At 36.3% G+C, this 24378-nt stretch overlaps 1 protein-coding gene across 3 annotated transcripts in view; it reads right to left on the reverse strand.

Moving 5' to 3' along the window:
• The window catches only part of NAV3 (neuron navigator 3), a 346564-nt gene that overhangs the window by 49982 nt on the left and 272204 nt on the right, over positions 1-24378 (reverse strand). For all 3 annotated transcript variants that reach the window (XM_053658773.1, XM_053658772.1, XM_053658771.1), the window contains exons 21-24: positions 22718-22741; positions 20215-20292; positions 13515-13598; positions 4712-4823 (exon numbers count right to left, since the gene is read on the reverse strand). In XM_053658773.1, the coding sequence (XP_053514748.1) occupies positions 4712-4823; positions 13515-13598; positions 20215-20292; positions 22718-22741 (298 nt within the window). The remainder of the gene's footprint in view (positions 1-4711; positions 4824-13514; positions 13599-20214; positions 20293-22717; positions 22742-24378) is intronic.

The raw sequence follows: 24378 nt of genomic DNA on the forward strand, positions 1-24378 counted from the left end.
ATGGTTGCCTTTCACATGGCACCCACTGGGGACCTGACCCGCAGCCCAGGCATGTGCCCTGACTGGGAATTGAACACAACCCTTTGGTTCACAGCCCATGCTCAATCCACTGAGCTATACCAGCCAGGGCGGAAATCTTTTTAAAAGAAAAAATGGCATCACCCCTCTCTCACTTAAGACTGTTCAACAGAGTCCCATTTTGATAGAAACAAAAGAACCATTTCAACTCCTACCTGTAGTCCAACTGTCTCTCGGTAATTTGGTCAGTACTGACCTCTCCAACCTGGTTCTATTTATTTGGCTTCTGTTCATTACCTTCCTTGTGTAAGTTTGGTAAACGCACTACTCAATTTTGTGTCTCAAGACCCATCTTGAATGTTCCTCTCTTGGTATTTATTGTGCAGTATCACTCGGCACAATTCTTTTCCTTGGACCTCCCTTTAAGTGTGGCTATCTCAGAAAGGCCTTCCTTGGAAGGCTTGCCACCCCTAGCAGGTTCCTTGGAGTCCTCATTCTCTGGGACACTTATTCTGATCTATTTTAGAACTTAAAACTACTTGGGCATGCCATTTCAGCTACAATAATGATCACAATAATTGTTTCTTTCCTGCTCTCCTACAGACTAAAAACTGATGGAGACCAAGTCTGTATTCTTTACTATTTTATCCTCAGGTCCTTATATAGAGTGTATCGCATGTGGTAGGTAATTATAAGTTCTTGTTGAATAAATTTATTCTTATTGGTCATTCAACACAACTATGTTTGCTGAACACTTTAAAAAATTATTACTGTTGCCCTCAACTTAATACATGTTTGGTCAAATTATACTTGATATATCTGAAAGAAAAACTACTCCATGGTTATGCGCAGAGGTAGTAACTTAAAAAACAACAGTAGATTTCAAAAATTATAAATAAAAATTTCCATTTTCTCTACCTTTCAGGCTTACAGCCATTATGCGGTTAGCCTGATCATATACAACAAAAGCCACCATTGTTGTATATGAGATACATAAATTGCCCTTTGTTAAAGTGGACTCTGAGCCCTCAAGCGCACTGGCTCTTTGTTTGTGTCTTGGTGTCTCAAGATCAAATAGTGTCTAATGCATAGCAGACACCAAAACAGTGTTGGTGAGTAAATAAATGAATGTAGTCTATTATAGATCGCTACTATGTATCAGGGTGCATAAACAAACGTGATGTACATGTATGGAGAAACACAAAGGCAATGTCACCTTACGACTGCTGCACCATTCTGCCGCAGTTCCAGCTGTCTGTGACAGTGCTGCCTCACTCCAAACATGTATCTGAAGACCACATGCTAAAGCCTTATCTGACAGGAACGTTTTAAAGGCCTCAAAAACTGAGTTTCAATGCTATTTAATAGTGCAAATTTATACCCTATACAGTCATCTTAATAACCCAAGGAAAGACACATAATAAATCTAATTGACTGTTTACTTTCTCCATTCTATCCCTGTGGTCAATAAAGTAAGCAACAGTTTGTGTTCCCTCAATCAAATATTGAGTTTTAATATTATGGAAAACAATGTAAATATCCTTTATACAACCAACCTTTTATAATTATTTTGTTAGTTTTAAATCTTATAAAATTGTTTTTAATCTTTCTTGTCCAATTTTTAAAATAACTGTTATTAGTTTATTTATATTAGGCACCCCTTCCAAATTTTTGAGCCAAGAAATTCCTATTTTTTAATTCCAGTAGATACATTAAGCTACCTGTTGCCTAAGATAAAAGGAAATCTTCCAGAAAGTTTTACTTCAGTGACTGGCCCTGCGGTGAAGAAAGGATTAAGCCTTTTTAAATCCCTTCTGGACCTATTTACAACATGAAGATTTAGAACATAAGCTGCTTTATTATAGCTGTAAAATAAGCTTTAAATATGCAGTAATTTTCCATGCAGCATATAAGTCAACTCCCCCAAATGGAAAAGTTGCTAAATTCTTAACAGAAGTAGTCCCTAGAGAACTAGTTTGTCTTTCAATTTAAGTATGTCTCACCTTATACAAGTGTTTTCCTAAAATTTAAATTAAAATATTTTATTTATTTATTTTTTGCTTTCTTTTTTAAAATTTAATTATTTTTCAACTACAGTATTCTGTCTTTTACTCCCATCCCAACCCACCCCCTTCGTGCCCCCCACCTCCCTCCCATTTCCACCCCCCTTAGTTGTTGTCCATGTGTCCTTTATACTAGTTCCTGTAAACCCTTCCCCTTTTCCCCCTGAAATTCCCTCCCCTCTCCCCTCTGGTTGCTGTCCCCCTGTTCTCTATTTCAGTGTCATTGTTTTTATTTTAAATTATATTATTCTTTTTCTATAAAACTCAAAGAACCCCCTTTTTATAGGCAATGCATTGTCATAGCCACTAGGATTAAAAAAACAAACTGCCCCACCACAGATCAGAAAAGACAGAACATTAAACAAATTAAGGGACCAAAGTATAATGCAAATTTTGATAGGGGAAGTAGAGTTATCTCCAGAAATACATCCCAGGAGTATCTCATCCAGTTTAAGGGTCAAGGAGGCATATTTAGGCTGATTATTACAAGGTCTCAAAAAGTTTTTATGCTCAACTAACAGGATAGAAACTTTCAAGCAGAATATTAAAAAAAAAAACTTTTAAAGAATTGGAAGACATTCAGGGTAGCCAAAATGTAAAATATGCAATGTGTAAAAAATAAGACATAAGGTCTAGCACAGAGTCTAGACGTAAGTAGTAATCAGTCAATATTTGCTGAATAAATGAAGCCGATGAAGAGAGATTATGTCTGGTTAAGGAGTTTGTATTTCATCCTAGGGGCAATATGGGATGGACACACACACACGCACATGTTGTTGGACAATTGCTCTAGTCTCAGTGTGAAGAATGAGGCAGAGTGATGGAAGGTGAGGGGCAGGATGGCTGTAGGTGTTTCTGGCCATGGTTCAGAGAAGAGATGAGAGGTGTGTATAGTAGAATCAGAGAAAAGGGAACCGACCCAACAGATATTCAAAGGGGTGAATCAATAGAACTTGGCAATTTTCTGATTAAGGAGACAGGATTTTTAAGTGGCATATAGATTTCTGGTGATAAGGAAGGTGTCATTTACTGAGGCAAGAAACACTGAAGGCACAGCAGATCTGACAGGGGAGATGACAATGTCCAATTTGGAGATGTTGAGTTAAAGGGGACACACGAACATTCAAAGACAACCAGATGGAGTTCCCTCATTGACAGCTGTATATGCAGATGTGGAACTTTAGAGATGAGCCTAGGCTGAAGAAATAGACCTGACAGTTGTCAACACAGAAGATAACTAAAGCCAGAACACTAGTTGAGTTTGTATAACATGTTGGACAAGATGAAGATAATCACAATGTAAAAAGCCATAATGGAAGAGAGCTTAGGACTACTGGGTTTTGAGAAATACCAACACTTAACAAATAGAGACCAATGATTGAGTCTACAAAAGAAACTTTGAAAGAGATTTAAAGAAGCATAAGAAAAACTAACAATGCGGATGTCATGAACATTAGAAAAAAATAAATTTCCAAGTAGAAAGGAATAGGCATTAAATATCAGATGCTATTAACATGTCAAGTGTAGTAATAATTTTCCATGTTTTACTGGATTTAATGTTATACAAGTCATTACTGATCCTGAAGGGAACAGTTTTGGTGGAGTGGTGGGAAGAAAAGCAACACTCCAGTGGTCTGAAGTATGACTGGCTGCTGAAGACATTGAAAGATTCCATTAGAACTTCCCAGAATTCTTCTGCAAATGGGAAGAGAGGTGACAGGCTTGTGAAAGTTAGAAAAGCATTTTTAAACTGGTAAATAAGTGAGCATACTGAATGCTACTGAAAAGAGTTAGAACATGAATAAGTAGAACTTGCGTAAAGAAAAAAAATAAGACATTAATATAGAGCATTATCTTCAGTGGGAAACTAACGGGTGGGGTGAGTGTGGTGGTGGAGAAAATTATTTTGTCATTGTTTAGAACTGTTAAGCGTAGTAATAATGAAAAGCACACCAACTTTTAGCCTATTTTCTCACTGTTTTAAAATTCTCTACAGGAAGTGTACCTTTTCACTGGCCTCACCCCTAGGATGAATTGCTCCTCATACCTATTACTTTGTATTTTGATTTTTGATTTTATTTTTTATAGAGAGCTAGATTTTCATACTCCTTATTGAGCTCTTTGGTGGTTGTCAGATATGAATGTCTTAACCAACCACTCATCCCCACCTTCACCAAATCAAGTGAAGAGAAATGTGTATATACCATATTTTTAGGACTATAAGACACACCTAGATTTTAAAGGAGAAAAATAGAAAAAAATTTTTAAGCAAAAAATGTGGTAAAATATTTAATAACATAAATAACATACTATTTCACCAATGTAACTGTAAACTACATTTACTAGCCAGGTAAGCTATATTCATACTATAAGACACACCCCATATCCTCCCAAATTTGGCAGGGAAAGTGCATCTTATAGGCTGAAAAATATGGTAACTATAGAAGCCAATTCCCCAAGGTCAATTTAAAAATTATTTGATAATGAAAGCGACTGTTCTTAAATTCTGAGATTCTGACTTCATTAACACCAAATTACTCATTGCTAAGTAAATGCAGCTTTTTTCCAATTAGTAAATAAAGTAGATGACTAATATGTTGGATACAAAATGGCAATATTTCTAAGTATACCTTTGGGAGGGTGATCAGGACCATTCAGCGCTCCCTGAATGGCTGCCTGGGCAGCAGAGTTCTGGGCCTTCAGCATTTCAATGGTTTCTCTTAGTTCTATGAGTTCAGACTCCTGTGAAACAAACAATTTAGAAGTTTTAATACCTAAAGAGAAAAGTTAACCACCCCTGTTGTTCAAAATTCACTATCAAATGGTTTGATTTCATGTCATGCTAATGTCCTGGGAGATTGGGGTATTTGGCTGATCTTGTCAAGTTGTATCTACCAACTTCTTAGTCAAATGTAAAGGAAAAATTTAAAAAATTTCTTGGTTATTTTCTTATAAATATATGAATAGCCTTTATTCTTCTCAACGGCGACACCCAGAACTGACCAGTACAATTTAAAGCATGATATCACATTGCTTATTTTATATGAAACCACTAATGTTACCTGTGGTCACGCCATATACTTTGACATTAGTACACTCTGGTGCACCATATTGTCTTTCCTGTCAACTGGGAACCCTGAGTTTCTGTCAAATAAGTGACTGCAGATTTTGTCTCTTGTGGTTTGCACTTGCAGATGAATTCCTTACATTCAAGTATAAAACCTGGAACTCATCCATAACTCACTCCTATTTAGTGTAATCTTATTAAACTCTATCATCCTATCAAAGTCATCTTAGATTCTGATACTTTTCATCCAATAAAATTCCTAGTACAAACTGAATTTCACGAAGCCAAAGCAACATGGGAACTTTAAAAAAGTGAATAGAAATTTATGTAATATACAGCCCTTAAATAATAGGTAAATTACAAATAAATTAAAAATTTGATTTTTATAAAATATTTCATTTCTGAATTTAGGTAATTTTAAGATATGTCCCAAGGAAAATCTTTCTGCCAGAAATGGCTCACCATGAGGAAGATAAGAAAACAAAGAAAAAAAAAAGAATGAGGGTGCTCTGTCAGCAGAGGCAATATTTCCACTAGGAGCTCAAAAACAAGAAGCTTCCTCTTGGCCATGATGGCAACCCTTAACATCAGAATCCCTTTCAGCCTCTCAGAGGGAGAATTCCTTGGTAATGTGTTTGCTGTTCATCATTGTCTCCAGCATCTCCATCAGAAAGCCAAAGCATCGGGCATGGGTTCTTTATTCCATGGTAAATATTTAACCCTCCTCAAGGCCTCCCATACTATACACAGAAAAGTAGGATCATAACTACTGCCTTTGTAGGAAACTGCTTCATACATGGGGACCTTACACACGTAAAAAAGTGATCAACAATGCTAATTGAAATGATATTCAGGTTTGGAGCAGATACCTGGTGTACCCCATATCTATTTTTATTAGATATCTAACATATTTCTAACAGGTGACAGATTTTCTTTAAAAGTGAAACCTTTTATAGACCTCTAATAGCTTAAAAGTCAAAGGCTGTCATAATGAAAAAATCAATATGACCTTCTGGATTCACAGATGGATCTTCAAATACCTGACAATAATTTCACTTGCATTTATTTATCAAAAAGAAAAAGATCAAGTTTGTGAAAAGTTTCTAACATTATACACAAAATTCAGACCTAATTCATCATAATTTCCCAGTCTCTCTAAGTTCTATTTATAGTCTGTCCTTGCCCAACAAGTCACACAATGTTTACCAAAATTTAATTTCCTGTCCACTTAAAACATATCTACCAAGAGAGACTATGTTTACTGAAAATTCATTCTGCTCTTACCAGAAAAATATCTATGGTGCCTATTTAATGAATCACATAATTTAGTAATTTTATAATCTATGGACTGGGATACATGTTAAATATTAATACAAATCAGATTTTCATCTTTGAATTTAAAATCAATAGCACTTGGACTGGGAATTTAAAATCTGCCAAAACATTGGCTTTAGGTTTAAAGAGGAAAATGGAAATGGGATCTTATGCAAATGCCTGAAAATTTTTGCTTAATTTTATGAGTTAGCTGACTTAGTTCAGTGTTAAAACTTTAATCTTTTCTAGAGAAATCTCTTCTAGAAACTTTTTAAAGATTAGGAGTGCAATATTCAGGGAATGTTACTTTTTTAAAAAGTTGTGTTTAATATGAGATAGAAGAATGACCATTTTCTAATATTAAGTATTTTTGTAAAAAGAGATATTAGTGGGCTGGTTGTTGTGCAGTATGACACAATACACCAAAAGGAAGAAAAACTAGGGAAGAAAAATTGTCATTGTAGAACTTGGGAAAACTCGCATCTGTGAATATATTAGTTTAGGCAAATTCATACTAGTAGTTTTTTAGGACAGTTTTGTAAGTATAAGCAAGCACCTATAAAAGATTCCATTCTCTTTAATTAAAAAATACAGTTAAGTTCTACATTGAACACCTTTTCAAGTCTGAACTAGTTAATTCTCCATATATACAAAAATTCCTTCTTTTTTATTTCAGCTGAGATCCACTTTCTCCATCACTCCAACTAGAAACACCTTTCTCTGTGTCTTCCCATATGATTTTCCCTTTTGCTTTAAATATCCTTCCTTACTCTTAAAGGCCAAGTGATATCTGAAAATCCGAGAACCAAAAGTAAAATTTCATTTATGTGTGATGAGCCACACATATGTGAAGATGTGTGATTATGATGTCCCCAAAAACCTGCTGACGATGTAAGATTCCAGTTTTCCATTAGAGTTTCTTGTGTAAAAGAAGATGGACAGAGTCCAATTTCTTCTGTTTTGCTCTTGTCTCTGAGGGTAAGGAAGGCATGAAGGTGGACTTGAAATGCTTCAAAATAAAATGATTACACATCGTGTTATAATACTAGCCTTGCTTAATGTTCTTTCCAACCTAATTTTCTAACTATATCTGACCTCTTTGCAAATCTCTCCTGGACACAGGCTTTGTTGAAAATCCTACAGATTTGACAACAATTCTCATTAACCAACTTGAGCTTCTAGGCTAGGCTCTTAAAATTTTCTACTAAACCTGTTTTTTGTTTATTTCTTCATATCAACACTCAGTTAATATCACACTATAGAGCGCTAGTTTCTCTGAACATATCCCACTCCCTCCCCAACTCCTCATGCCAGGAAATCTTATGAATTTTTCTACAGTAAGAACCTGGCTAGCCCTGGTTCTGACTAAATAAACAAAATTGAAAAATTCCAGTAAGTATACCATAAAATGCTAAAGAATATATTTTATGACTCTAGTGAACATTTAAAAACACTTCTAAATAAAAAATATTTTATCCTGAACTTGGAGGAGTTAATGTTAAATGTTGTAGAATTGCTCTGCTCTGCCTGGTTCTAGGAATTGTAACTCTCTACCCCCTGTGGCTAAGGATGAGGGAGCAAAGACCTCTGGAATACGAGCCGCAGGAGACAAAGCTTGTCTCTGGTAGCAAACGCTGCCTCAGTTTCCTCTCCCTGACCCTAAAACTTGGTTGGAAGTCAATGACAGGTAAGACCCCTCACAGTGGGGGGCAACCTAAGCCAGACTCGATCACTTGGGAGGCCTTCATGGAAGGACTCGGGGGGCTGCAACAAAGAGCAATGGACTCTCGCCACCCTCCCCCCCCCAGCTTTGACAAAGCCTGAGTCCCCATGTTCCCTGGGAGAAGTACTTCCTGGCTCTAATCCCCTTAAGCCTGAATACCTGTTGGGAAAGGTGCAGTTCCTTGCCTTGCTAGAGTGTGTCCTGGGGAACAATCTGGCATCACAAAGACTTGCTGATAAACCTGTCAAATCTGCTCTGCTAAGAGTGCTTTCACTCATATAATAAGGGTCCAAGAGGAAATGAGTATGTCTCCCCAAAGTTCTGCAACCCCCTTTCCTGACAGACACTGACTCACACTAAGCCCTCAGATTTCTCAGACATGTTATCTACTGTTTGATCCTTGCTGCCCTGTATTCCTGTGTATTACAACCCAATAAAAGCCTCTGGAGGAAGGGGCTGGAGGCCTTTTTCTCCTCGGAGAAACTGGCTGCTCCTGGCCTTTGTTTCCCCTGAGAAACTGGCCACCTCTCCTCCTCAAGCAGATCACGTCATGTCTCAGTAATGTTTACTTTCATCCATGGCACTCGGGGGGACTTGCGAGGAAAATCACCCCCACAGGTAAGACCCAATTTCACTACTCAGTTGTTAGCTACTTCCAAGGACTTCGCTTTGAATTTTCTCATTTTTAAGGTTTAAGTTTCTATTTATCTAGTTCCCCAAAAAAGTGGTTTCACAAAGGTAAGAAAGGGCAAACCCCAGGAAACATAAGGATCCATATCACACTACCAGCACTCACACCAAAGACAATCCCAGCGGACTCTGACCTGCTAACAAGGCCAACCTGGCCAACCTTACCATATGTTCTAATTTCTGATGGCACTACAGCTATAGGGAACTGATTTGAAAGTGTTCTCATTACCAGCGAGGACAGTTTGAGTAATTTTGCAAGAATTGAACAGTAGTTCTATAAAATGTAGATTTGTAAATCACGCAAATATAGATTTTCAGAATTCTTGCCATTTTGTTGACTTGTATTGCAGCCTTTCTCACCTGGCATTCTATAAGAAAATAAAGCTATACATAATAATTTGAGTGACATTTTCTCAATCCTGACAAAAATGGAACATGACTAATACCTTTCTAGATACCAAGAAAATAAGTTATTTCATCACACATCACAGACACCTCAGGGCATTTCGTTTTAATTCTGTCAAAAAATCCCAGTGGAGAAGTGCTGGCAGAGACAACCATTTGACATCCAGGTAAAATTCTTGATCAAACTACATTACTATCACAACATGCTAAGCCTTACCTTAGTATAGGGCAATTCCTAGAGATCATTTCACCCTCCAGCCAGCATTATTGACAAATACCCTACTTCTGGACTTCATATTATATAATATGTGCTCTTCTAGTGGCTATTAGAGAATGCAGTAAATTACCGGAAAATGCTGCTAGGTTGACTTTCATAACTAACCTTTATCAGTTAGTCTACCATCAAAAACCTTTGACTGGCTCCTTGTTTTCTCATAGGACCAGATTATTTATGCATCTTTTAAATTTTTGTACTTAATTATTTTTATTGAATTTACTGGGGTGACATTGGTTAATAAAACCATATAGGTTGCAAATGTACAATTCAATAAAACATTATCTGCACACTGCCTAATAGGCTCAACACACCAAATCAAGTGTCTTTCTGTTCCCACGTATCCCCACTTACCCACTTCCACGTCCCCCTACCTCCCTTCCCCTCTGGCCATCACCACAGTGTTGTACTAGCCTTAGCTCCACATTTGCCACACTATTCCTGCTTTTTCCCTTGATGCCTCCAATAATTTCCCTCCTGGATTCTCACACTGATGCTGCTCCTTCCCGTAGGACATAGTTCTCCATGTCCCCTGAACTGATCTCCATCCTCCCCGAGCCTGAGGACACTTCTCTGGGCCACGTGTGCTCTGAAACCAGTGTGGAGATACAATGGTCCCCTGTGCAACTGACTGAATGCTCAGGTCAAGGTGCCGTTGCATTCTGATTGTCGCCCAAGTGTTCTGCATCCTGAATTATTCAGTCATGTGTTTTTCTTTCTTACCGGGCTAAAAGTGTGTAAAAGCAGTGCTCTGGCACATAAATTTGGCAAGAAAAACAATGTGACTTGACTTCTGGAAACAAGGGACAATTTTAGGACACTACTCAAGGGACTGATTTTGGTCTAAAACTGAAATTTTGTTATATTTTTCTGACTACTACTGCCATCTGATTGTGAAAATCACACTTGGAAGCCATAAAAAGCCAGAAGACTTGAGTCCAGAAGGACCTGAGTCCTTGTTTAGTGTCTCTGTTAAGAATGTAACCAAGAGCAAGTAAGCACCGTGGCCTTGGTTTCCCGAGGTGTTAGCATTCTCCTTTGCTCCCAATATGCTCATTCCCAGCTTTCAGTTTGTCAGTGGTGCTTATCTTCACCTGAAATCTTTGTGCTTTAACCCTATTTTTATTTAGTCTGTCACCTACTAGAACACAAACTCTGTATATTTTACATTATAACCAGTTTTAGGAGAGTAGTAGGGGAAAATGGGGACAACTGTAATTGATTAATAATAAGATATTTTTAAAAAGAAAAAGAAAATGAAAGCTCCAAGCAAAGGGGAAAATAGGATACAACAATATGTGCATGGATATGAATATGTATACACACACATACATACATATACATATGAATGAATATATATGTATATCTCCATCTTGAATTCTCAGTAGCTAGAACAGTACCTCACATAGAGCAGAAATCCAGTGTAACTTTGGCGAATGACTAAATGGACAATGAACAAACCTTGGAACTCTAGGCACACAGTTTCAAAACCTCTTCTCTAAACTCTCTAATCTTTTCCTCAGGATTGTTGGATCACCAGAGAGCAATATACCCTTTTATCTTAGCTCCCTGAAGAAATGGCTTCCCTGCAATGTGATTAAATGTTATGCCCTCAGCTTTTAGAGAAATGCCTATTTGAACAGTGGTTTTGTCTTTTGTTATTCCATGACCTCAATTTGAGAAACTTGCTGATACATTTATTCTCGAATTCAATGGCAAAAAGTTTGTCTCTTCGATCTAAATTATGTTCTTTCTGGTCAGAGAATGGGAACTATACACGCCGAGCAGCCTTCCTTTGTGCCTCTGCATCCTGGACAAGCAGTGCAGTTCCGTGCTTGGCGGCAGTCACTGCACAGGCTCAGGCATCTGGCTGAATACATTCCCCTGCTGGATTTCGCCAGAGCCTGTCCCTGAGTTGTGCTAGAGCGTACTGCATTTAATTTTATAAGAATCTCTAAGCCACCTGGAAGTGGGCAATTTATAAATCTCAGATTAATAAAGTAAACTAGTTACTAACGTGTCGTGTGTACACCTTGCAATTAGAAGAGCAAACAGTTAAAAAAATGGCGAGGGCAATTTTAGACATTATGATACCTCCTGAGACAATTTAATACATTTGGCAATATTTAAGGATAATATACACATAATTGTAAGAGTCCTGGTATTATGGAGATATATTTTAGCATATTCAGGCATTGTTCATAGGCATTATAAATTAACAAACAAACATATTTTTCCAATTTCTATGAGATTTTTACTTACAAATAATGACAAAGAGTTGAAGGAAATATAGGGGGAGATATATTAATTTTAACTTAAAAATTTCCAGCAGTGTACTGGGCACATGACTATTGATGACTTTGTTTATCTTACATTTTTTAAGGTGAAAAAGGTAGAGAAACATAAAGGTAATTTTAGTTGAATATCTACTGCATGTGAAATTATTATAGCATCTCACTTATTCCTCATAATGATTCTACAAAGTAGTTGTTTAATTCCCAGTTTGAAATGATGAATTTGAGAAAGAAAAGAAAGATTCTGCAGCTTAATGAAAAGAGATTCCACTGAGATTCACACTTAAGGCTGCTGGGCTCTAATGTTTATATTATTTTCTGTTTAGCTGTCATAAAGGCCTTGTAGTTATATTTGCTGACTACTTATGTTACATAGTGAAGTAGTAAGTGCTAACCCCCACCCCAAAGAAGATTAAGATAAAATTTATGCACTCAAAATGAGTTTGTGGTCTTCCATTGCAGAACAGGTTTGTCAAGGATGGCTAGTGTTCTCTTTCTGGGGTAGGAGATATCTTTGAAATAGGAGAACAGAACAGAGAGGCAAGTGAATTGTTTGTTAATTGTACCAGGCAATCAGAGGACTATATGATTTTCTCTTTTGGCTTAATTGGGCTCTTCATTCCATTTTTTTTTTAATCTTAAAAACTGGTAAATTGACACAACCTGATAATACATGCTAGTTCTTTAAATCTAATGACATACTTTACAGAACGTGATACAAAACTGAAGCCATCCTTATAGAGAGATATAGGTACTGATATAGGTACAGATATAGATTCTGAAAATATCCCAAATCTTTTAGACTATGGGTTTCTTTGAGAATTAGAGGAAAACTGTAGGCGTCTGCTCATAGTATATATACATGCAGTTTAAAATATCCATACAATTTTGGAGACTTTATGTGTCTCTGACACCCATCCAAAGACTCAGGTTGGGGTAACCAAGCTAATGGCAGAGAGGTAAGTGACTGGTTATCAAATGGAAAGTATCCAGGTTATTTCTAGGAAGCATGGAATTTTTGATACTTCTGGCTTTGTGAACTAAAGCCTTCCTTCCTTCTCTTTTTTCTTTGCTTTCTTTTTGGCATTCCTTTTTCTACTTCATAAAATCCTTCACTTTTTTAAAAGCTTTTGGTATAATTTAACTTTATTTAAAAGGCAGCATCCCCAGATGCCAACCAGTCCTTTTTACACAGGATTTTCCCTTGTCCCAGAGAAGCTACACCTCAAAGCCCTTAGCTTTTAGAACCGTAACGTCTGCTGCAGGCCTACTTCATGGTTTTCTGCAGGGCAATTGTGACAGTTCTTGTCAACCACGTAATACGTTGTTCCTAAACATTCTAACTCTCCTCCTCTATAATTATTTCTCTTTCTTAATACCTGGTATTCTTTTAATAGCTGCAGTCAGAGGTAAAACTGTGGATTACCTAGAAAGAATGTATGTGCATACACGCATGTGTGCTGTGTTCCAATATGGATTGCTAGGAATCACAAGTCCTTAAATTAAAATCTGAAAAGGAAAGGCATTACCTTGTCAGTGATCCATCTTAGCACAGGACGGATGCTCTGCAGTGTTATTTGTAAGGAGCAGCACCTCAGGTGGTGTTTAAACACCCTACGCAACTTGCTGTCTTATTTCAAGCCCCAGTGGCGATGCCTGGACGTACCTTTTGTTCCGCTGTCATGGTTAGACTTTGCAGTCGGCCAGTCATATTCCCTAAGCTCTTTTCAAAAGCTGCTACAAGGTGAGCCTGTGAATAAAATGGAAGGAACCCATTTTCAATATTAGAAACTTATATGAATAGATGAAAACGCCTCACTTCACACAATGCTTTATATCAGGCATGCTGTCTCTTTAAACACTCCAACCATCATAGTTAGCTTTTACTGGTGACTCTCCATTAACACAAACCTTTATTTATTTTTAAACTTCAGCTTAAAATCAGTGTTTCAGTCTCTTGACATTTACCGTGAGTTCACCTTCTGAAAGGGGATGGCATTTGGTGAATAATGACACCTTCTAACTTGCACATCCTGGAGGATTTGACACATGAACCACTGACGAGAGCTCTGAGTTGCCAAGTTTTTAGACTTACAGCCCGCGCAGAGGTCACTGCAGTAGTCGATGGACAAATGTCCCTCATTTTTGCACCTGCATGATGACCTTTAAAAATATTGTTAGCTCCTTGATTATAAGGATGCTCTCCTTCAAGTGTCAGACATCTGCAGACAGCTATAACATTCTCTCTCCTTCTTCCACTGACAAAGAACTGAACTGAAAAGAGTGGTCTTCACTTTCCAAACTCTTTTCAATAAAAAGGGCTTTTATTTCTACCTTATTCCCTTCAACCGAGAATGTGCTGGCAGACCAACTAGAAAAAATAATTAGTTATACTTTATGTAACATTAAGTTTTTATGGCTTTGTGGTTTTCTTTTAAATCTCGAAGAATTGTATCTATTGAAGTTGATAGCCATAAGTCATCTGATTAAACATCTGACAATCTTATAGCTCTAAAACAGGCCAGTTTTTATTCACGTGCCATTTGGGAGCAGCCTGAGCCACCAAATACGAAGCACGGGGAGGTGCTGCCAGCTTACACTGAGGCTGAGGCGGAACTCCGGACATGTCATTGCAAAGGGATCAATGTTATCGGACCCTTACAAGGATACAACCGACATCTATAATAAACTGTGTGGGGAAAAGTTTGGCAATCCTTGGCCAAAGATTCATTTTTTTTTTTTTGAGGGAAGGGAGTGGGAGGCCTTCAAAACACATCACCTAGTAACTCTAGCAGAGCTAAAAGGCTGAGGTACCTATTATCGAATGGATCACTGAAGTTCTAAAAAGTAGGGCACTACAAGTTTATTCCAGTATTAGTAACAGCTAGGAGTTTATTCCATTATTGGTAACAGTGAGAATGTACAAGTGCCTTCCATTAGCATCATAATGCAAAGGTGTCTTTGTTCTAAGCTCTAAATTTATCCTGGGCTGCCTTTCTTTTCCTGTCACAGTAACACAGAGAAAGATAATTTGTAGAGAATAAGTCAATTAATCTTCAGTCTAGCAGTACAACTCTTTATTCTTTTTCCACTCCCTCCTCCCTCGTTCCCCCTTCCCCTCCTCTCTCTCTTCTTCCTCTCTCTCTTCCCCCCCCACACCTACATACACACACATCATGAGAATTATACTCAGAGGTTTTTTAGCAGATCTAATGAGACAAAGACTTTTAAAACAAGACATATTATCTTATAGATTAAAATGTTTTCAAGGACAAGGAATATCATTAATCAGACTTAGTCCCCATGAACATAAGTTCATGCCCCACTTTCTGCTATATGCAACGCATTTTTCATTGTAAAAATACATGTAAAAGTGAACAGAATGAAAATGTAGAGGTCACTGGTTTGTCACGTTGTGAACATTCATGCACTATCAGCCCAGTCAAGAAACAGGACACAGGGAGACCCTAAAAGTCCTCCCTTGCCCCTCTCCCAATACCGCCCCCCTTGCTTTCTCCAAAGACAGCCACTGTTGTGACATCTGTCATAAACATTCAAGTGAAATCCAATGGCAGGATTTTTGTGTGACTGCTCTCTTTTCCTCAACATTGTGCTTCTCAGACTCATTTGTGTGGTGTGTAGCAAGGGTTAGAGTGCTCTGTTGAACTCTATTTGCCCAGGATAACAATTGGTACCGATTTCAGTTTAGACTATCAGAAATAATCACACTATGATCCTACAATAACTTTACTACACCATAAAACTGAAATTGCTTGTTTTATTTTAAAATACTGAAAAATTTGGCAGAATACCTTTGTTAACATTTACTAAAAGAAATGCAAGGGTCCTACTTAATACTGAAAGTTTTAATTCTTCCAAAGAATTGTAAGTTTTAACTGTTGGACTGTGAGTCTTTGTATATATAAACACAGGAAAAATCCCTTTACCTCTGTGCATATTTTACCAGTTCAACAGGAGTTAAAAATATGACGAAGAAAGTGAGACTGTGAAGAATATGCTGTACAAATACATTGCTTAAATTTTGCAGCTGTGAGTAAGTACAAAATATTCGCCATTGGAATGTCAGTTCTCAGTTTGGGGAAAATTGCTCTTCATTAATTACTCACAAGGAAACTAGTTACAAAAGAACATTTTAACTTGAGTCAAACTGTTCTCAATGGAAAAAAAATGTTAAAAGTACATAAGTAGAATACTGCTTCACATTTACATTGTTTTGGCTTAGTTTATCAGATCAATTTTGTTAGTCTGAAGATAATGAAAGGTTATATTTCCCACCAATTGGATTAAGAGACTGGGAGTACAAGAAGCAAATAAGGGAAACAATATCTACCAGGGATGTTCTTTTTTTTTTTTTTTTCACTTTAATGGAGGGAAAATGGAAAATAAAACTGAATAAACTATAGGACAATATATCTTGTCAGAAAAAAATTTATAAAGTGATGACTCTTTAAAAAGTTGTGGATTTTTAGGAGGGCTGTTAATATAGTTTACTTGGTTCAGGCTTTTGTTTTAACATTTGCATAATTTTCAAGCCAGAGCAAAATTGTATCGGTACGATGATGAACAGTCCCAACTTGTGTTTGGTGGAGTATGTCAAGGTAAATGAATTAGACAAGACTGAATGGTAGTTTAGGGAAAGTATTAACACCTACTATCTTTAGTTTTGAAATCACGCAACATAATCTGAGTAGACCTGTAAAGAGAATCATCTGATACTGAATAATGACCTGAAATAGCATTATGACAAACACCTGCCTGCATTTGTTCATTTCAAATTCAGTGACAGCATGTCACTCAAATAAAAAAGGCACTCTACACATAGATTAATATAAGGATGAATGGATAGATAGATATGACTTCACTTTTGAAAATCAATAGTTAGATGAACGGAAAATGACTTTGAAACTATCACAAATGAGGCTTCCCATTTTTTACTGCATACAATTGGCCCTGCCGTGGTCAGCATGTGCAGACTAGTTTTCTCTTAAAGGGGACATAGGAAAGCAGGCGTACGTGTCAGAGCATCTAAAATATTAAACAGAGCAAATAAAATAGGACACGATCCAAAAAGAAAATAATATCTGAGGGATTTTTCTTTAAAAGACTTATATGCTGAAAGGCAAAAAATAAGTACATTCGGTGATGTCTTTGAAAAGTGGTAGTAATAACCAGCCTTAGTGCTTATTTCCAAATTATCTGAGGGCTGAGGTGTACAAAGAAAATGTATTACAATTCAAACAAATGCATCCCACCTGACTTGGCTGCATGAAGGGGTGGGCAAGAGGTGAGAGGACACCTGGCTGACTGCATGATGTGACCTCACAGGTGCGGGTGCCTTTGCTTCTGGGGCTCCTATTTTCTTTCTGTTCTTTGGCAGGGTATTGATTCAGGGACGGCCAGGCAATAGTGCTTGCCAACATACCCGCTTTCCTTTCTAAAGACATCCTAGTAGAAACCGCTTTACAAAGAGCCTTCCCAGGGCTTTATGCGGCTCTGTGCAGAGAACTTCTCAAGTGGGCAGGAGGGCTGAGTGCTCAGTCTACTGAGTGTTAGGCTCTGCAGGTCAAAGGAGAAGTGAGCTCACTGGATACTTTTCTGCCTTAACACCGCCTCTTTTAACAAAGGGGCGGAAGAGCATTTTAGTAGAGAAGCATGTAAGTTTCAAGTTTAAATGTTAAAACACAGCTTATTATGTGTGGAGTCCATATAAATATAATCAAGCCAGGTCCAAACATGTGACATAACACATTAATTAGAAAACATGCCCCAGATTAAGGAAAATCATTGAAGTCCTGATAAAATTGTTCTCATATATGGAGTAAAAATGAATAGCTGTATACTTCAAATGACAACTAAATAAATAATAACAGTTACTATTTTTATACAACCAAAAGAGTAATTATTCATTGCACAGATCATATATAAACAAAAGGTAAAAAAATTTACTTGTAGTCTGAATAAATTAATAAGTAAAAGGCTTATTTTTAACTCCAAATAGGAATTACACAAGATTTAAAAAGCTTTTTTGACTTACGTTGAAGAAATTCTATACAGAAATAATTTTATTATGTTTTATGATTAATTTCTGTGCATGTGTGTTAAAATATATGTACATATTATTTACATCAACAGATATTAAGTGAGAGGCAATGAAATAAAAGACACTCTGAATGAAATTTAAATGTAGTTTAGAATTCAGAACAAATCAAGTATTAACTAAGCTCTTTTTGACTTATTATGGTCTGTGGAATCTAAAATGACATTAGAAACCAAATGTTAAAGTTCAACAAGATTTGTAGTTAATAGGTGACTTGTGACTAATTTGAACTTCTGAATGTGTAAAGGACATTATAGCCTTAAAAATACAAATAGACATAACTATGGAAGAATCCATTCTTTGTCATTGTACTCATACTATTAAGGTGTTCAAAATAGGATCAACATTAAAACTATTTTATAAACATTTACTTATGCATCCATTCACACAAGTTCTCAGCTACCGAAATATTAGTTTTACATATGGGAATATTAATTAGTTTTACATATGAATGTTAATAAACTTCTTTGTACAAGAGAAGATAATGCATGTGTATATTCATTACCTGAAGATTTTCATTTTCATCTTTTGTCATTTTCAGCCTTTGCAAGGCTGTACTGTGCGCGTGTGTGTGTGTGTGCATGTATATACACATGAGTATATGAAATGAAAATGTCAAAAGAAAACACAAGAAACCAATAACCATGAACAGCAATGAAGTCTCAGAGGAAAAATGAATAATGCCCTTTCTATTAAACACTTTTTAGTTTCAGTTTTTCTTTTTAATATAATAAGCATGTCTTACTTTTCAAATGGAAATAGTTTAAAAATTACTGTGTAAGAGCCCAAATTCCATTATAGGTGGCAGTCACTTATTATTATAATATCTGAATATATAAGGCTATATGAGAGACATTTACAAAGTGAGACCCTGAGTAATCATTCGAGACATCTGTAAGAATCTTGACTACCCAACGCATGGGGTCTATTGTGGAGCCTTCCTGGTGGCAGGTAAACACGACTCAGAGTGTTTGGGCATTTGCTTTGCAGTATGTCCTCTGGGTACAAGTTCAGGAACCTTGATGTAAGTGTTTTGTACTAGTACAGCTAGCCTATCATATAAGATTTACGATTGCTTTTGAACTATTTAAGAGTTACACTTAAACAAAAAATATAGGTTATATAATACTGTTCTTTTCCAATGTTGCCTAAATAATTCCCTAAGGCCTATTATTTTTAAGAATCCTCTAACAATGTCTATAAAAAAATAACTATAGTCAATCCAAAATTAATTAGATTCTCCCAAAGTCAGTAAGATAAAATCAATTCAAATACAATGCTAAAATGAATACATTGTGAATGAAATCACTTACTTATACACCATGAAAGTTTTATTATGCCACAATTTTTCATCTTAAAATCTCACTTCTTCATGTCATACCCAGGGGGCCTAGAGCTACCCAGTCTTGCTATGTCAAGCTTTGCGTGGGAGATGGAAAAACTCAATGGAGAGCACAGACAGGTGAGGCAGGCAACAGGCCCAAAGCCACACAGTGGAACCGAGCAGATTCATGTTGAGCGAAGGTGGCAGGACATACGGCAAAACAGCAGGGGCTTGCTTACGCCTCATTGCTGTTTCTAACACTGCTGTTCCTGAGGACGAGGCACAGTGCCACGTGTTCCTTATTATGCTACACTATGCACTCCCTGGCGCATGGAAAGATTTCAGTGAATGCCGATGTAACTGATGGTCTCCACAGCCATCACTGTTTTTGTTCTCAGCTGCTCAAACAATGAAAAGGCTACCAAGGTGGCTGAGAGAAATAGATCTCATTTCAAGTATAGCTAAGATACCTAAATTTACAGCTAAGTTAATTTTTTAGAATTGGATGCTTAATTAATTGTCTAATAAATTGCACCAAAGGAGACAGGGCACATGAATTTTTTTATTTCCCGAAGCTAATCACTATCAACCCCTAATAGCATTATGGCTTGAGAAAATCTTATCTATGGGGAGTGATAAAAATAAGTAGTAAAAGAAATAACCCCTACAGCCGTTGCTAATATTTTCAATCTTTTATAAGAAACAAAAAGCAATTTTAACCACAATATGATTCCTTATCAATTTTGTTTTACATTTTATTACCTAGTATATAAGAAAGTTGACTGTCATGTGAGTCCCACTATGTAGTGACTTAAGTCTGTATAATTTTTGACATTTACATTTTGCAAGTCTGTTACTGAAATTATCCCATTTACTATATAAAAATTTGTTTTAGTGTGTTAAAAAAACCCATCAGTGACTTACGTTTGCTGAAAGCTGAGATGTGAGGGTAGCCACTTTCTCCTGGGATGCAACCAGCTCTCTCCGCAGTTTATGAATTTGCTGAGTGTCATTAAAAAAAATCAATTCAACATGCTAGTAAATTTTGACTGAAAACTAAAATTCAATCCAAAAAAGCAAAGCAAATATTACAGCCAGCTCCTTCTATCCGCCCTGTATCAGCACTGATTTCTGAAAATTAAAGAAATGTGAATACTGGCTGCGTGGTAATGGTCAGATGCCCCTGATAGGAAGGGGGGCTAAGCGCCTGTGCTCGGAGCTGGAACTCCGATCTGCCTGCAAAGGCCTGCTTAGTTGTTCCATTTTCCGTCCCTGACTGTCTCAATAATTGGTTTACTTTTTATTTATTTTTTACTGAAATTTTCAGTAATGAATGAAACTCAGGTAGTAAAATTTTTTCTTTTTAAAAATTAAACATAGACGTACATATTTTCTCTGGGTCTTTGGAGTGAAAAGTACTCTGTGTTACTGTTCTGACAGTGTTTTTGCTTGTTGATTTTAATTTTCTGTAAGCCAGAGACTTCTCAGAGCTGTGGAATACCCTGCAGGCACTCAGGGCTGGCACTGACTCAACATGAATGATTCCGCATTTGCAAATAATGTTATTGGCTGGAGTTTTAATGGCCAACACTCCGAGAAGCCTTCCCAAATATTGATTATAATGCCCTTTATTCCATGAGTTACTATTAGCTCAGGCGAGAAATACTTTATAGATTATCCATAGTTTAAAAATAAGGGGGCAAATCAGTAACACTGTGCAAATAACAAGATAAAACAACACAATAAATATGCTAAAATGGTTTCCTTTTTAGTTAAGTTCTAACTTGAATAAAACTGAATCAGAAAAATATGAGTATATGAACTATACTTAAAATTTTAGTTTAAGCACTTTCACAGTCTAATCTGCATGTTTCATGTTGCCATGGAATATACAGCAATTAGTCAAGGCAAAACATTTATAAGTTGACAAGTATACTTCTGGTCTCAAGGAATTTTAGTTACTGAGATGCCAAACATTCTACTCTGATGATTCTCATTTCTTTAAAAACGAGTCTTCTTTTGTTGTATTTGGGCTTTTGGAATTTTATCTCAGTTTGAAAGAGCATTCTTGCCCTCGTTCATTACTTGTCTTTTTCTTTGTTGTTTTTCCTTCAGATTAAATTTTTCTGGAGAAGAAACAGTGGTCAATGCAGAGAAACTAAGAGAGGAGTGAGCTGGAAGCAAAGATAGAGGACATTTTTACAATTTCAACAAATGCAATTTCTTTTCACTTCTGTTTTTTTTTAAGAAGAGATACATCCCAACCCCAATTAACTTTTGAGTTACAATCCTGTGATGATGACCATGGATATTCGCAGAAACCAGAAAATCCATTTTATTTTTAAGCCAAATTCAAAGAGGCTTTCTCAAATTAATAACCTGTATTGCATGATCCTATTTCCTTTAAAATACAGGAAAACTTAAAGAACTGAAAACTATTTTTGAAAAACCAGGACCCATCATAGGGCATGAATGATGAGTGGGGAGTCATAACTACGAGTAAGACAAGTAGATGTGGCATTTTTATACTTCAGAAGCTATATTATGATCAATGTTAGAAGCCCTGCTATGTCCATACAGTGAAAACAAAACAGGTCTTTGAAAAACCATAATCACTTCTTGGTCTAGCAATTACAAAGATCATATTGGTATAATCAATACTTTTCAACATTTTGAAGTACATCACAAATTTTACATTAAAAGCTAACAGAATATGACATCAAAGACTTCCTTTGTAAAGACTCTTGCCAAGACATTTTTTCTCTGTGGTATGATTGCCTCAGTGTAAACCAATCAAATAGTCATTATTGTACCTTGAGTGAAGGCCTAATTAAAGCCCTTCTGCTCTCCTTGGCTAGGGCAACTGTTATACAAAAGGAAAAAGGATATTCTCTTCAGGTTGAATTCTGATTTATATGTGATTGCAAGGAAGCGTGTGTTTCTGAAGTGTGTGTGTGATTATAGCAATATACCACATCACATAAAGTGGTGATTAGAGTCAGGCAAGTCCTGGCACCAAAGAGACGGGCTGGGATGCTGAGTGACTTGTGTTGTGGGGGTCTGGTGCCCAAGGTTCAATAGTTTCCTTAATCGTATGCAGGTAATTTCAACAAGAAGTGGGGAAATAGACTCTAGTCAAATAGAAAGACCACACACTCATTTATCTGTCAAAGATTTTATGAGTGCTTGCTATTAGACAGTTCATCAGCTAAGACTGTAATTTATATAGTGAGAAGAGAGTTTGCTTCTATAAACTGCCCTTTATTTTCTTTTAAGAGGAAGTTGGATCAACGACTTTGGATATTTGTGTCCATAGTGCTGGAGAATTATACTACTGTAATACAGAGCCCTCTAGTGGGAGAAAAACTCATTTCATCATAAATGTACACTACAGTAGTCAAATACAAAAATGCTATAAGCTTTTTACCTCTGAATGAGCCTTTTCTTCAGCCTGTAAAAGAGAAAATTTTAAAAATATTATAAATAATGTCAGTTCATTTGACACATATGTATGAATAAAATAGTTACACCGTGTATTTAAAATGTTATTATCTAACATAAGAATACAGTAAAATGCATAATATTAAATTAACAGCAGGAACAGGAGCCTGTGGAACTACAAATAATATTTCTTGATATATAAACCATGTAGTACTTTTAAATATGGGTTATTTGATTCATGGATATATAGAATGCCTTAAAAGCAAATGGTAGAAGTAAGAGATAGTATTCACTATAAGGTTCAGACCAAAACCAAATCAGTTTTAAAATTATACTCTTAAAAAGATAGGTGCAGGAAAAAAATATTGGATTTTTAAAATTCCAATTGTGGGAAACACACTCCATGAAATTATAGGGATTTTCACCCAAGTTTTAGGAGTCAGAATTTTATTCTGTGATTTACAGATCACACAGAATGCCTGGGAAGGTTGAGGGAAAATATTGACCTCTACTGATAACCATAGAAGTCAGGTTTTTAGTTTCTATTTTCTTTTAGTTTTCCAGTGAGTATTAATTAAGTGTACTTGGCTGCAAGTCAGAAACACATGAAAATGTCTAGGGTCACGGTGGTGATCCAAGGGGCCGAGAACACCTTCAGTTTACAGGGATTATAGGAATGAGGACCGCTGTAGAAAGCGCAGGGTGTTTTGGCACCAGGTGCAGAAGACTCCTAGCTCTGTTTTCCTTCCACATGCTGGGCTTCAAAGTGCCAGGGTATGAATTGTGTGCACCATTACATTTGGGAAGCTCTCCTATTCTGGAGAAAGCTGAAGAAGGTAGAGTATTGGTGCACAATATAAGCCTGCTCATTGCTTTGTGTAGATCCAAAGCTGAAAAACAAGCTCCTCTCTTTTTTGGCATATGACCTGTTTAATTGATGCAGATATACCTAAACCACTTTTTTATATATATCCTTTTCCTCCAGAAAACATAAAATAAAGTATTTTTAAACATCAAAATATATTTTGTGTAAGCATTTTTTGAGTTTTGTGTTTCTCATATTTTCTCTACTCTTAAGAATAATGCACAGTTGGTAATGCAGTGTTTAAATAAAAGAGTGGTTAAGAAGTAGAATCCTAATATCCTTTACAAGAAAATTGTTTCAAAAACAAATGCTAACATAAAGCTTGAATATTTTGCAGCTCGGCTTTAGATTTAAAGTAAAAGCACTTTAATTTTAATAATTTCAAGGTTTCATATAAAGTTTGGTTTTTGAATCATAAGTAGGGAAGAAATTTCAAAGTAAAAATTTCATAAAATCAAGAGAAAGCCTTAGGTTGTTTGCTATAAGACATATAACACATTTAACTATGACTATTTGGTTTTCTAGTATATTGCATAAATTTTGACAGTTTATTCTGCCCAAATCCTGCTTCTAGGCTTGCTATGATTATAGAAAACTGACATTTAACAAATAATTTGTGTATTCAAAACAAGCAATGCATTTTATCTTTAGTGAACTATTTCTTTTGGTCAATAAATAAATAGTCACTTTTTAAAAATTGAAAATGCCCTGGAGAAGCTACTTATACTAGTTAAAATTATAATTATTAAATATTAATTCTCTACATACTGTATATAATTACT

The sequence above is a fragment of the Artibeus jamaicensis genome, unplaced genomic scaffold (genome assembly GCF_021234435.1).
Source record: "Artibeus jamaicensis isolate MK-2021 breed Jamaican fruit bat unplaced genomic scaffold, CSHL_Jam_final scaffold_584, whole genome shotgun sequence".
NCBI lineage: Eukaryota > Metazoa > Chordata > Mammalia > Chiroptera > Phyllostomidae > Artibeus > Artibeus jamaicensis.